At 42.5% G+C, this 14,198-nt stretch overlaps 1 protein-coding gene across 2 annotated transcripts; it reads left to right on the top strand.

Annotated features, from left to right (window-relative positions):
• The first annotated feature begins 1,402 nt into the window (after positions 1–1,402).
• Positions 1,403–8,487, top strand: LOC133401979 (lysosomal-associated transmembrane protein 4B-like). Of its 2 annotated transcripts, none has more exons than XM_061675516.1 (7): positions 1,403–1,583; positions 2,785–2,896; positions 4,462–4,535; positions 4,827–4,949; positions 5,053–5,151; positions 6,142–6,237; positions 7,602–8,487. In XM_061675516.1, the coding sequence occupies exons 1-7, from the start codon at positions 1,485–1,487 to the stop codon at positions 7,683–7,685; spliced, it is 687 nt and encodes a 228-aa protein (XP_061531500.1). In that variant the 5' UTR covers positions 1,403–1,484; the 3' UTR covers positions 7,686–8,487. The 2 variants fall into 2 exon arrangements, with proteins under 2 accessions (XP_061531500.1, XP_061531499.1); XM_061675515.1 differs by having other exon boundaries at positions 2,749–2,896.
• Positions 8,488–14,198: the final 5,711 nt, after the last annotated feature.

Genomic DNA, 14,198 nt, shown 5'->3' with positions numbered 1-14,198 from the left:
AATCGCAACACTCGTCCTTTCTCAGCTTCCACCACATGGTTCTCTGCTCACATTATACATAAGTTCAAGTTTCAGCCTCATCGCTCGATCTGATGCTCTTTTCACCTCCAAGACATTCTCAGCTAACTCGTTCTTTAAAATAACCCCTACTCCATTTCTCTTCCCATCTATACCATGGTAAAATAATTTAAATCCTGCTCCCTGGACACACAATATATCAACCTTTCTCCTAATCATCGTGTCGACCAACTCCCGAGCTTTTCCTGGCATAGTCTCAACATTCAAAGTCCCCACATTCAGTTCTAGCACTCTGAACTGCTGTTTGGTGCATAGGCAAAAACAACAGTCAGCAAACCATGTTTTGACTGTTGGTATGATGTTCATTTTCTGAAATGCTGTGCTACATTTACGCTAGATGTAACGAGACACACACCTTCCAAAAAGCTCAACTTTCATCTCGTTAGTCCATATAATATTTTCCCCAAAGTCTTGGGAATGATGTTTTTCACTATATATATATATTTTCTAATCTAAAGCTTTATTAATGGCTTTTTTTGACATTTTCCAGACAGATAGATGTCAATTACTTTGTTTCTCAACTGTTCTGGAAATTCTTGAGATTGTGTCATTTTGTTGCAGCTTTTTTTTTTTTTTTTTTTTTTTTTTAGATCTTTTGTCCGTCTTGATTTTTGTCGGGACAGATTCTTTTTAAGTGAGTTCTTGATTTAACAGGTCTGGAGGTAATCAGGCTTGGGTGTGACCAGTGAAAATGAATAAAAAATTGCGATTCGCCACGATTAATGCATGATTTAACAGGGGGTGTAATTACTTTTAATATTTTTCTTTGCTTAATAAATGAAATCACCATTGACAAACAACTTCAAACGTCTGTGTCAATGTTCTTTTTTTTTTTTTTTTTTTTTTAACGCAGCCATAAAGAAAACACAATTTTAGCTAGTTGGGCTTCAAAACAATCATGTCGTGCAACCATGCAAAGGACGTCAGCATCGCGTTTTCCGGGTTATGTCACGTGACGCTCTGCATGACGGATTGGGGTTTGTATATTTTTACATTTACCAAATATTTGTATTTATTTTATGACATAAGTGATGAATACATTTGAATGGCATTAATTATAAATAGTGAACAACATTCAAATCTGAGAATGAATTATTTGATTATGAAACTATTATACATACACTTTTTAAACGTGGCCGTTGAGCACAAATGTTTTCCAACAATGCGGTATACAGCACCGTATGAGTTAACCCAAAAACAAAAAATAAATCTATAAAAATGTGACTGGAATGTTTTATTTTGAAAGACGGAAGTTGTATCACACATGTTCCGGCATTTTGACGCTGGCGCTCTTCACGATTCATCTGCTCGCAGAGATCGGTAACAAGCAGGGTGCAAGTGGTGGACTGGACTGGACTGTGGCGCCACGCTGTGAGGGAGCGCCGACGTAGTTTTGAAAGGTTGACATGATGACGACATCCCCGTGGGACCAATGGTACTCCACAAACTGCTGTCTGTGCTGTCATGTCCGCACTGGAACCATCATCTTGGGGGTCTGGTACATGGTGAGCACCGCATATCAGCCGTCATCCAATTGAATGACAAGTAGTGATTATGGGCTGTTTTATATTTACATGAAATGTAACTCACCTTCCATCGTGGGATTATAAATTAGAGGGAAAAACAAGCTCCTCCCAATAAATACATGAATTGTGGGCCTCCTCAGGTAGCGGCCGGCTTTTGTTACAGGCTGCCTATTGAATTTTCCGTTCCTGATCAGTGTACGAGTCATTTGTTTGGAAAACTGTTCTTGACCAGACTAAACCAAATCCCCCCGCCCCCTCCCCCCACCACCCACCATTTTTAAAAATTGTATTGATTTATTTCTTTAAATACAATTAAATATTCACTGGATTTCTGCACTTTTACATCGGTATTATACACTAACTAGACACTTTATAAGATACACCTGCCTATTGGGCTGCTTTAAGGGAGCGCTGTCAAAATTGGAATGAACTGTCCTCGCCATCCATCCATCCATTGTCTGTACCCCTTGTCCTCATTAGGGTTGCAGGTGAGCTGGAGTTGAATTCATCAATATTTACTGACTGTTCTCACGTTTCTAATATTTGTTTCAGTAGTTCAAATCAAAAAGAAAAACTCATATTGTACAGATTTATTAAGCACATAGGAAAGTACTTTTCAGAAGGCCAATTTCTACCTAATTTCTCGATAAGGGGTGTTCAACCTTTATGAAACTGAGAGCTACGTCTTGGGTACTGATTCATGCGAAGGGTTACCAGTTGTGAAATGAAAAGAAAAAAAAAAAGATTATTATATGTCATTATCAACAATTAATTCTGTTCATTTATGTGAACCTTCAGACCATGCTAATGATTTCTCACAATAATTAGGAAGCAGAGAAATAGCAATATGCAACACTCTATTTCGGAATGAAATCTTTGCCAGTGTTTACATTTTCAAATGGTGACTTCTGCAACTTTCCTAGAAAATCACAATGTCTCATCAGTGGCGAGCAATATTTAGAACAGGCCCGTGGGCTACTCATGCCTCCTACGGGGCGCCACGTTGGAGACCCCTGTTCTACATTAAAATCATTTTGATTGTTTCTTATGTGTTAAAGCGGTGGATTCTAATTTCTTGTGGTCGTGGAGTTGGCGTTTTCTGGGTCTAACCAATCACATTGCACCTGCCTCCTTGTCTCCATAGTTAGTCTTATCTGCCCATATGCTGTGTGTCCCTAAGCTCATCAACGCTGTGGTGTTACTCATCCTGCTCACGGCGCTCGGTGATCCTGAGCAGTACCACCTGACCACCGCTGAGTTGGCTAATGACTTGGATGTCATGGATGACGCCAGTAAGTTGCTCAGAGTACTTTGCTCTTAGTCCCGACAGTTTGAAAGACATTCTGAATGGCACAGGTCCACAGATGTCAAGATCAAGGTTTTATTTTGTTTGTTTTTGTGATGCCAAGCCCAAGGCACAGCACAGCACAGCACACAAGCTTAATGTGGATCGACGCTGAGCATTTGAAAAGCGTCCTTAACAGTTGGAGCAGGTGTGCACTCAGAACAGTCTGACAGGTGGGACTCAGTGACAGCCACTGTTAGCCTTTGGATTCCAGTGTCCTTTTGAGGGATTAAGCTGACTGATGATTTTTTTTTTCTGCCAAGCGAGTGCTTTTGGACTTTTGAGCTTCAATCCAATAAACACACTGTGGTTCTGTGATAAGACAGAATGAAAGCCAAGAAGGACTGACCAGTGGCTGGCCTGTCATCAATTATTAATTGTGCAAACCCGACCCTTCTATGATATTGTTGAAGAGATAGCTATCCACGTAGTTCACATTCAGAATGAGGAAAGTTATAGCAGGATAATAGCGGGTTACTGTAAATGTTTGATGAAGTGGGGGGAAAAGAAATAAAGCACCTTCAGTCCAAAGTTGCGTTCCAGAAAACACCCGCAATAGACAAACTAGCAACCAATTGCTTGCTGCATTATTTACATACATTTTCAAGTTTCATATATGCAATATAATCGCAATACACAGCATGTGATACTTCAGAGAGGTGCAGGTATTTATTTGTCCACTTGAGGTCACCATCCACACACTCAAGGTGGGTGTCCTCTTCTTGTGGGACATGAAAGTCAACCCCTGCGGACGTGAGAAAGATGAGTTATTTGCTGGCTCAACCATTAGGCAATGTGCCACACAGTGATGGTCTTGGAGTTGGAGGCAGTGCAAAGCATCATGGTCCTTACTGCCGCTTCCCATAATTCATTGCGGCGCTCTTTTAACTGCAGATTGTAGAAAATCAAGATAAACTTTGCTCTTTACTTGCATTTATTCCATTTTGTCATGTGTTTGTGCATTAGCTATACGATACGTCGAGCTAGGTTGGCATTTGTGAATTTCTTTCAATGGCGATTGAGGATGTTGTTACCATGACGTGGGGCAAGGGGATTGAACAGGAGAGCAAGGTCTTCTACTTGCAGGAGGATTAAGGGGGGGGGGGGGAGCAAGTGCCCATAAGGACAACAAAGCGTTCGCTCGTGGGGGCAGCAGTTCATCCAATATCGCTAAACACAAATGCCGCGGCGTTGACAACTTCACCAAGCAATCAAGTATATATATCAGAAGCTAACATGCTAACGCTCATTGGTGCAGACAACAAAACTCAGTGCAGCTCTGCTTACCCTTTGGCTTTGATATGATACATGGGGCGTTGCACCTGTGGGGGATGTGGGTGTTTCTGTAGCATAGTATCCTCTGCGAGCTAGTGCTGCCTGATCTCGCCCAGTTTTCCATACATCCCCTATAATAAATATGATCCACTTTTCTTTTTTTTAAACCACATTTGGCAGATTCATTTTACATTCTCTTCCACATACAATTAGGTTTGCCTTGTCTTTCTGCTTCAGATATGTGCATTGCCTCGGCCATCTCTCTGCTGATGATACTCATATGTGGGATGGCAACATATGGTGCATACAAGGTAAAACGTATATTTATTTCCGTAATCCGGTACATGTTAATACTTGGTTAAAGTACCGCAAGTGACAACGGTACACAGTAGTCGTTTGTTTTGTCCCGAAGTGTGATTTGGCTTTGTACTTACAGACTAATGATGAACAGCCTCAACCGAAGAAATCCAGATTATTGTACATTTATTAACATTCTCCCTGCAACACAGGTTTAAGATGTGTTTAGTGCAAAGTTGGATTTTTAGGATTTAGCATCTTGTGCAAATTGATCCGAAAACCTGCAATCCAAATTTCTGTTCCAGATGCGTGGTGCCTGGATCATCCCATTTTTTTGCTACCAGATCTTTGACTTTGCACTCAACACCCTCGTTGCTGTGAGCATTGTGGTTTATCCTAACACGATACAGGATTACCTGCAGCAATTGGTAAGAAATCTACATAATAGTAGTGATAGTAATAGTGATTTCATAATGAGATTTCTTTTACATGTTCAGATATGTCCACGCTTTACCTTCTTCTCCCTTTTAGCCTGACAATTTCCCTTACAAAGAGGAGATTGCTGCCCTGAGTACTGTGTGCTTGGTTCTCATCGTGCTGATCTTCATCAGCTGTATTCTGGGCTTTAAGGTATGTTCTTTTCATTTGAGGAGATTCTTTTTTTCAGCATGATGTTCTAGTCGCAATTTTGGACAATGCTATGCTTCCAACCAAGTGGAAACAGTTTCGAGGGTGACCCTTTCTGTTCCCCAGTGCACAAAGGAAGGTCTGTAAAGTCAGTTGGGAGAGTTTGGTATAGATGATTGGCCCACACAGACCCCTGACCTCAACCCAATCAAACACATTCAGGATGATCTAGAACAGAGATTGTCAGCCTGGCGCTATCACGTGACCAATGCGCTCGCTTTGTGAGCGTTATGGCAAGAATGACAGTATGCACGCTTATCTGTTTTTTAGACTCGCTGATCGGCTCCCAAAATCCTGATCGTGTAAAGCCAAGTGCCAACCCTGATTGCCCCTCGGTCTGATGTGTTAAGAGTGGATTCGTCCCGATTTGAGGGTCCTAAACAGGTCGGGGCGGACAAATTTCAATCGTGAACACCTTTAATATTTATGAGCAAAACTCTCCATGTGTGCGGGGAATGGCGACTTCTCCCGAGTCATGACTCCCAAGAATGGTAGCCCATCAAAGAAGCATCCGAGACTGACGAACACGGAAACGACAAGAAATAGAAACAAAAATGTCACGTCATGCTATGTCGTTTTATGTATGAAAGTGGGTTCCCCGGACGGCAAGCAGTATTTACCAGAGCAAGTCGTTTTTTTTTTTTTTTTGTTAGAACGTCGCCATTTTACAAGGCTCCTGGCTCCGGCAACCTTTGGGAACAATTGGGAAACATCGGCGTGCATCCTGAAGTGTTTCTGCTGCGTTTTTGTGAGATCACGTGCGATCATTATGTGGAAAAGTAGAAGTATTCTCTGTGCCGGTGTTGTCCTTAAAACTCCCACTTGTGCTTAATAGGATTGGCGTCATTCGCAATGTCCGTTTCTCACGAATAAACTCAAAAGGAGGTTTGATTTGATATAGTTCACTGTTATCATACTCTTTTCTTCCGCCAGGCTTACCTGATAGCCTGCGTGTGGAACTGCTCCAGATATGTGTGCAGTCGCGGCACTGCTGCAATTCTGCTTTATGTCACAACCAATGACACAACGGTGAGTCACAGAATTAGAATAGAATAGAATTCGTCCTCAGTGTGATGCAGTCCATACAGTTTTACATCGCTTCAAACTGCAACCACAATAATACCAATATCGTGAAATGAAACCTGTTAATGGAAAGTAACAACTACAGTATTACAGGATTGATACAGCACTTCTCATCAGATTGTACTCTCTTGTCGTCTGTGCTCTGTTGAACTGTTTCACTTTGTGAAAAGTCACATATAAAAAGCACATGGACAAATTGAATTTGTCCCCGTATCCTGGTTAGGCCACCTGTGTGAACATGAATCAAGTTTTCTATTGGCTCACACTAACAGCGTTGGTTGACCGCACGCAGTCAACATGCCAGATTCAAATGTGCAATAAAGCATGCATTTGGTCGCCATCCTTAGGCCCTCGTTAATTCTCCTATTCTAATTGGTGCTTGAGTACATGTCCAAAATGGAAGTCAAAGGAGTGTTTATGAAGAATAATGTACAACTTTGTTCCATACATCAAGGGCCCATTTTTATCTTCTTCGTTAGTTCCATCAACAACGATGAAGTCATCATGTTGTGTGAGGGAAGGACGTAGAATGCCGGCCTGGAGCTTCCGATTGATTTCCACACGGAGTGTCACGTGGCACACATACGGTAGAAAGATGTGGCGCCATGCTTTCATGCGCTGTGGGTACACAGTTTGCAATTCTTTTACAATTGTACAACTTTCTTACACTGTCAACACCTAAAAGGCTGTTCGGATGTCGTTGAGAAACACATTTTAGTCCTGATTACTTTAGCAGAGTCCGTTTATTCGAGCATTGTAATCATGACTTGAAAGGCGCGACTGTTAAATAGTTTTTTTGGAGCTTTTGCTTAGTTCAAGCTAATTAACCAACCAAAGCTTGATCGATGTGAATATTTACGACCTTTCGGAACCCAAAGCAGTCTCATGGCATTGTAGACTGAGATGAGACTGAACTAACAAGGAACCCAAAACCAAAGCTCAGAACAAATCATGACAATTACAACAGATGTAGTAATGCTCACTTTTGAATAAACCTTCCAAAGTCAGAGAATTGGTGGACCCCATTTCTCATCCAAAGCCAGCTGAGGTAGACTGTGAACAGGACAGCTGGAAGAAAAGAGACGGATAGTTTGTAGGGGTGAAGAATTGTGCTGCATCGTTTGTTGCGTCTCATTTGAGGGCATGTGCCCCAACTATTACTGTACAGTAGCGCAAATACTGCTTGTGCTGTGTGCAGTGACATTCCGAATTGGTTGTTGCTGTGACAGTTGCAACATGAGAATGTTGTGGAAGCATGATAGGAAATCCCTCTCATTTAAAAGTGCGTGTCCTTTCCTATTTATGCACAGGTCCTGCTTCCGCCGTATGACGACGGTGTCAGTGTTCCTACCAAACAGGCTGCTCCTCTGTCCTCATCCACTACGACAGCATGACAACATTCCCAGGATCCCTCTGATCGGAAACTAATGTGAAGACAATCCATGTGTGCACCACACCCTTATGCTCATGTTGTTTCTCAACACACATGTTTTTGAATAGACAAAGTCATCACACACACGTAGGCTGTAAAATGCACATGCACACACCGTACCACCAGCGTGACCTACTTATAACCCTACTAACTGTATGTAACTCATTAGTCCAACACACACTGACTCCGTCCGAGGAATTCCGGAAATGGTTTGATGCATTTGATTTTGTCGATATTAGCGTTTAGAAAGCACCAGAACCTTTACTGGATAAAAGATGATATCTATATCTACTCTTCGTGTACATGTAAGTGTATCGTGTGACTTTCATATTCAAGCGATCAAGGCCCAGAGTAAAGAGTGAAGGGCTGACATGTGATTCCTGTTTGTCGTATCTCTTCTAATGATCAGGCTAGGAGGCCTTCATTTATCCTGTTCTTTCTGATTGAGTAAAACATGTTTTGACAGCATCCTAATCTAAGGTTATGTGTAATTTTGCCTTTCTGTTGATGAGAAAATTTAGTCTTTGGATTAGTTTTTTTCTTTTTGAATGATTCAAATCGGTTCTAAAGTTACTCGTGGCAAAGATGTGAGGATGTCTGTCAGGCCTCGATGTTACAGGAGCAAAAATGTATGTGGACCCATTTGTGTTTTTTCAATTAAGTCAGTGTTCCGCTGTGTCGAAACGCACACGTGTTGTACCGGATACGCTTTTTTGCGTTCGTGTTCTGCGGAAAGCAAATGCCCTGCTGGAATGTGCGAACAAAGTGCAAAATTAACATTAAACTCAAATTGAGATTTCAAATGTTTGTGTTTCAAAGTTATTAAACAATCTGGAAATCACTGTATATTAAGCTTACATTTGTCATGATCCTTATGAGAGGCTTCATGTTGACAAACAGGTGGAGGGTTAGAGGATGACATCTTTATGCTACACGGATATCCGATTCTCACAGGGTCCACTGCTACGATAAACCTGACAAATGCTGCATATCAGTTGTTTCAGACTAGGACGCACCTCAACATTTGGTGACTGTATTTGCCAGCTCTGTTTTCAGGTACATTTGAAACAGCAGGGGACAATATAACAAGACAGAATGTGACAATGTGTCTGTTGTGGGCTTTAAACTGAAGCAGCTTGAGAAAACTGTTTTACCGAATGTGTAAGGAATTTTAAAACCGCTAATCTAACAGGGTACAGGAAGTGATTGTTTGACCCCGTTTTTTCAACATTTGAGGTGAGGCAGTCTTTTGCGCTAAGAGATGATGGAGGGCGGGTGGAGTACTAAACAACATGACTAAACAATGGTCTGTGGACTGTGTAAAAGGGCTTGCCCTCCAAATGAGAGCCACCACTACTTTATACAGATGCACTATCAACATACTGTATGTCAATTTACTCAAGAAGATACTCGATTCTTGCGTATCGGTTCGAGGTCAGTAAGCACAACCAAAAATTAATACATAAGGTTTATAAGGATTGTAAGGCGCACTGTCGATTTTTGAGAACATTTAAGGATTTTAAGTGCGTTTTATAGTCCCAAAAATATGGTACATGTGAAAGTAGTGCTATCAAGAAGAATATAAAAAGTGTACCGCAATACACCACTAAATAAATAAATGAAATAAAACCATATTCAAAAATACAACCCCAATTCCAATGAAGTTGGGACGTTGTGTTAAACATAAATAAAAACAGAATACAATGATTTGCAAATCATGTTCAAACTATATTTAATTGAATACACTCCAAAGACAAGATATTTCATGTTCAAAGTGATAAACTTGATTGTTTTTAGCAAATAATCATTAACTTTGAATTTTATGGCTGCAACACGTTCCAAAAAAGCTGGGAAAGGGACATGTTTACCACTGTGTTACAGCCCCTTTTCTTTTAAAAACATTCAACAAACGTTTGAGAACTGAGGACACTAATTGTTGAAGCTTTGTAGGTGGAATTCTTTCCCATTCTTGCTTGATGTACATCTTCAGCTGTTCAACAGTATTTTACACTTCATAATCTTCTTTTCCTTTGGGCTTGTCCCGTTAGGGGTCGCCACAGCGCGTCATCCTTTTCCATGTAAGCCTATCTCCTGCATCCTCCTCCCGAACACCAACTGCCATCATGTCTTCCCTCACGACATCCATCAACCTTCTCTTTGGTCTTCCTCGAGCTCTCTTGCCTGGCAGCTCCATCCTCATCATCCTTCTTCCAATATACTCACTATTTCTCCTCTGGACGTGTCCAAACCATTGAAGTCTGCTCTCTCTAACTTTGTCTCCAAAACATCCAACCTTGGCTGTCCCTCTGATGAGCTCATTTCTAATTTTATCCAACCTGGTCAGTCCGAGAGCGAACCTCAACATCTTCATTTCCGCCACCTCCAGCTCTGCTTCCTGTTGTCTCTTCAGTGACACTTGTCTCTAATCCAGTACATCATGGCTGGCCTCAACACTGTTTTATAAACTTTGCCCTTCATCCTAGCAGAGACTCTTCTGTCACATAACACACTTAACACCTTCCCCTCCACCCGTTCCAACCTGCTTGGACCTGTTTCTTCACTTCCTGACCACACTCACCATTGCTCTGGACGGTTGACCCCAAGTATTTAAAGTCCTCCACCCTTACTATCGCTTCTCCCTGTAGCCTCACTCTTCCCCCTCCACCCCTCTCATTCATGCACATATATTCTGTTTTACTTCGGCTAATCTTCATTCCTCTTCTTTCTAGTGCATGCCTCCATCTTTCGAACTGTTCCTCCAGCTGCTCCCTGCTTTCACTGCAGATCACAATGTCATCTGCAAACATCATGGTCCACGGGGATTCCAGTCTAACCTCATCTGTCAGCCTATCCATCACCACTGTAAAAAGGAAGGGGCTCAGGGCTGATCCCTGATGCAGTCCCACGTCCACCTTAAATTCTTCTGTCACACCTACAGCACACCTCACCGCTGTTCTGCTGCCCTCGTACATGTCCTGTATTATTCTAACATACTTCTCTGCCACTCCAGACTTCCGCATGCAGTACCACAGTTCCTCTCTGGGTACTCTGTCATAGGCTTTCTCTAGATCTATAAAGACACAATTTAGCTCCGTTCTGACCTTCTGTGTACTTTTCCATCAACATCCTCAAGGCAAATAATGCATCTGTGGTACTCTTTCTAGGCATGAAACCATACTGTTGCTCGCAAATACTCACTTCTGTCCTGAGTCTAGCCTCCACTACTCTTTCCCATAACTTCATTGTGTGGCTCATCAACTTTATTCCTCTATAGTTCCCACAGCTCTGCACATCACCTTTGTTCTTAAAAATGGGCACCAGTACGCTTTTCCTCCATTCCTCAGGCATCTTCTCACGCACTAGAATTCTATTGAACAAGCTGGTCAAAAACTTCACAGCCACCTCTCCTAGATGCTTCCATACCTCCACAGGAATGTCATCAGGACCAACTGCCTTTCCATTTTTCATCCGCTTTAATGCCTTTCTAACTTCCCCCTTTCTAATCATTGCCACTTCCTGGTCCACCACATTTGCCTCTTCTACTCTCCCTTCTCTATCATTTTCCTCATTCATCAACTCCTCGAAGTATTCTTTTCATCTATCTAGCACACTACTGGCACCAGTCAACATATTTCCATCTCTACCCTTAATCACCCTAACCTGCTGCACATCCTTCCCATCTCTATCCCTCTGTCTGGCCAGCCTGTATAGATCCTTTTTCCCCTTCTTTAGTGTCCAACCTGCCATACATGTCATCATATGCCTCTTGTTTTGCCTTTGCCACCTCTAACTTTGCCCTGTGTCGCATCTCAATGTATTCCTTTCGCCTCTCCTCGGTCCTCTCAGTGTCCCACTTCTTCTTAGCTAACCTTTTTCCTTGTATGATTTCCTGTACTGTGAGGTTCCACCACCAAGTCTCCTTCCTTCTCTCCTTTCCTGCCAGAAGATACACCAAGTACTCTCCTGCCTGCTTCTCTGATCACCTTGGCTGCAGTGGTCCAGTCTTCTGGAAGCTCCTGCCGTCCACCGAGAGCCTGTCTCACCTCTTCCCGAAAAGCTGAAGCTGCACAACACTCGTCCTGTCTCAGCTTCCACCACATGGTTCTCTTCTCTGCCTTTGTCTTCCTAATTTTCCTCCCCACCACCAGAGTCATCTTACACACCACCATCCTATGCTGTCTAGCCACACTCTTCCCTACCACTACCTTACAGTTGGTAACCTCCTTCAGATTACATCGTCTGCACAAGATGTAATCCACCTGTGTGCTTCTAACTCCGCTCTTGTAGGTCACCCTATGTTCCTGCCTCTTCTGGAAAAAGGTGTTCACTACAGCCATTTGCATCCTTGTTGCAAAGTCTACCACCATCTTTCCCTCCAAGTTCCTTTCCTGGATGCCGTACTTACCCATCACTTCTTCATCACCCCTATTACCTTCACCAACATGTCCATTACAATCTGCACCAATTACGACTCTCTCTCTGTCTGGGATGCTCAGAACTACATCATCTAGCTCCTTCCAGAATTTCTCTTTCACCTCTAGGTCACATCCTACCTGTGGGGCATAGCCACTAATCACATTATACATAACACCCTCAATTTCAGGTTTCAGCCTCATCACTCGATCTGATACTCTTTTCACCTCCAAGACATTCTTAGCCAACTCTTCTTTTAAAATAAACCCGACTCCATTTCTCTTCCCATCTACACCATGGTAAAATAATTTAAACCCTGCCCCTAAACTTCTAGCCTTACTGCCTTTCCACCTGGTCTCCTGGACACACAATATATCAACCTTTCTTCTAATCATCATGTCAACCAACTCCCGAGATATTCCTGTCATAGTCCCAACATTCAAAGTCCCCACATTCAGTTCTAGGCTCTGTGTTTTCCTCTTCTCTTTCTGCCGAAGAACCCGCTTTCCACCTCTTCTTCTTCTTTGACTTCGACCCACAGTAGCTGAATTTCCAACGGCGCCCCGCAGGTTGACGGCGCCTTTGGCGGACGTTGTTAACCCGGGCCACGACCGATCCGGTATGGAATTCTTTGGATGAACGCTCATATTTGTTTGGCAAGGTTTTAAGCCGGATGCCCTTCCTGACGCAACCCTCTGCATTTATCCGGGCTTGGGACCGGCCTACAGTTTGCACTGACTTGTGCCACCCATAGGGCTGCATTTATTTTACACTTCATAATGCGCCACAGATTTTCAATGGGAGACAGGTCTGGACTGCAGGCAGGCCAGTCTAGTACCTGCACTCTTTTACTAAGAAGCCACAGTGTTGTAACATGTGCAGAATGTGGTTTGGAATTGTCTTGTTGAAATAAGCAGGGGCGTCCATGAAAAAGACGTTGCTTGGATGGCAGCATATGTTTCTCCAAAACCTGTATGTACCTTTCAGCATTAATGTAACTTACACATCCTTCACAGATGTGTAAGTTACCCATGCCATTGGCACTAACACAGCCCCATACCATCACAGATGCTGGCTTTTGAACTTTGCGTCCATAACAGTCCGGATGGTTCTTTTCCTCTTTGGCCCGGAGGACACGACGTCCACAATTTCCAAAAACAATTTGAAATGTGGACTCGTCGGACCACAGAACACGTTTCCACTTTTCATCAGTCCGTCTTAGATGAGTTCGGGCCCAGAGAAGCTGGCGGCGTTTCTGGGTGTTGTTGATAAAGGGCCTTTTGTTCTGCATAGTAGAGTTTCAAGTTACACTTACTGATGTAGCAACGAACTGTATTTACTGACATTTCTTTTCTGAAGTGTTCCTGAGCCCATGTGGTGATATCCTTTACACAATGATGTCAGTTTTTGATGCAGTGCCGCCTGAGGGATCGAAGCTCACGGGCATTCAATGTTGGTTTTCGGCCTTGCCACTTACGTACAGTGATTTCTCCAGATTCTCGGACCTTTTGATGATATTATGGACCGTAGATGATGAAATCCCTAAATTCCTTGTAATTGTACGTTGAGGAACATTGTCCTTAAACTGTTTTTTCTCACGCACTTGTTCACAAAGAGGTGAACCTCGCCCCATCTTTGCTTGTGAATGACTGAGCAATTCAGGGAAGCTCCTTTTATACCCAATCATGGCACCCACCTGTTCCCAATTAGCCTGTTCACCTGTGGGATGTTCCAAACAGCTGTTTGATGAGCATTCCTCAACTTTCTCAGTCTTTTTTGCCACCTGTGCCAGCTTTTTTGGAACATGTTGCAGCCATAGAATTCCAAGTTAATGATTATTTGCTAAAAACAAAGTTTATCAGTTTGAACATTAAATATATTGTCTTTGTAGTGTATTCAATTAAGTATAGGTTGAACATGATTTGAAGAATCAACTTGTGAAAAAGTGAAAGACTCAATTTGATGTTCGAGTCCCTCATTTATCCTGCGGCAGTCGTCAGTGCAGAGTCAAGCTTCCCATACCCCATCAATTGCAATGCTATGATATATGTTTAATAGATCT

Source organism: Phycodurus eques, chromosome 4 (genome assembly GCF_024500275.1).
Source record: "Phycodurus eques isolate BA_2022a chromosome 4, UOR_Pequ_1.1, whole genome shotgun sequence".
Lineage (NCBI taxonomy): Eukaryota > Metazoa > Chordata > Actinopteri > Syngnathiformes > Syngnathidae > Phycodurus > Phycodurus eques.
Note: the sequence above shows the minus strand (reverse complement) of the source record. Positions and strands in the feature narration are given on the sequence as shown.

Bases quoted from the DNA above. Each gene is read 5' to 3' on its own strand.
- LOC133401979 (XM_061675515.1), top strand. From the start codon at position 1,485: ATGATGACGACATCCCCGTGGGACCAATGGTACTCCACAAACTGCTGT. The intron at 4,950-5,052 runs GTAAGAAATCTA...TCTCCCTTTTAG, and splicing joins AGGATTACCTGCAGCAATTG to CCTGACAATTTCCCTTACAA. The intron at 6,238-7,601 runs GTGAGTCACAGA...ATTTATGCACAG, and splicing joins TCACAACCAATGACACAACG to GTCCTGCTTCCGCCGTATGA.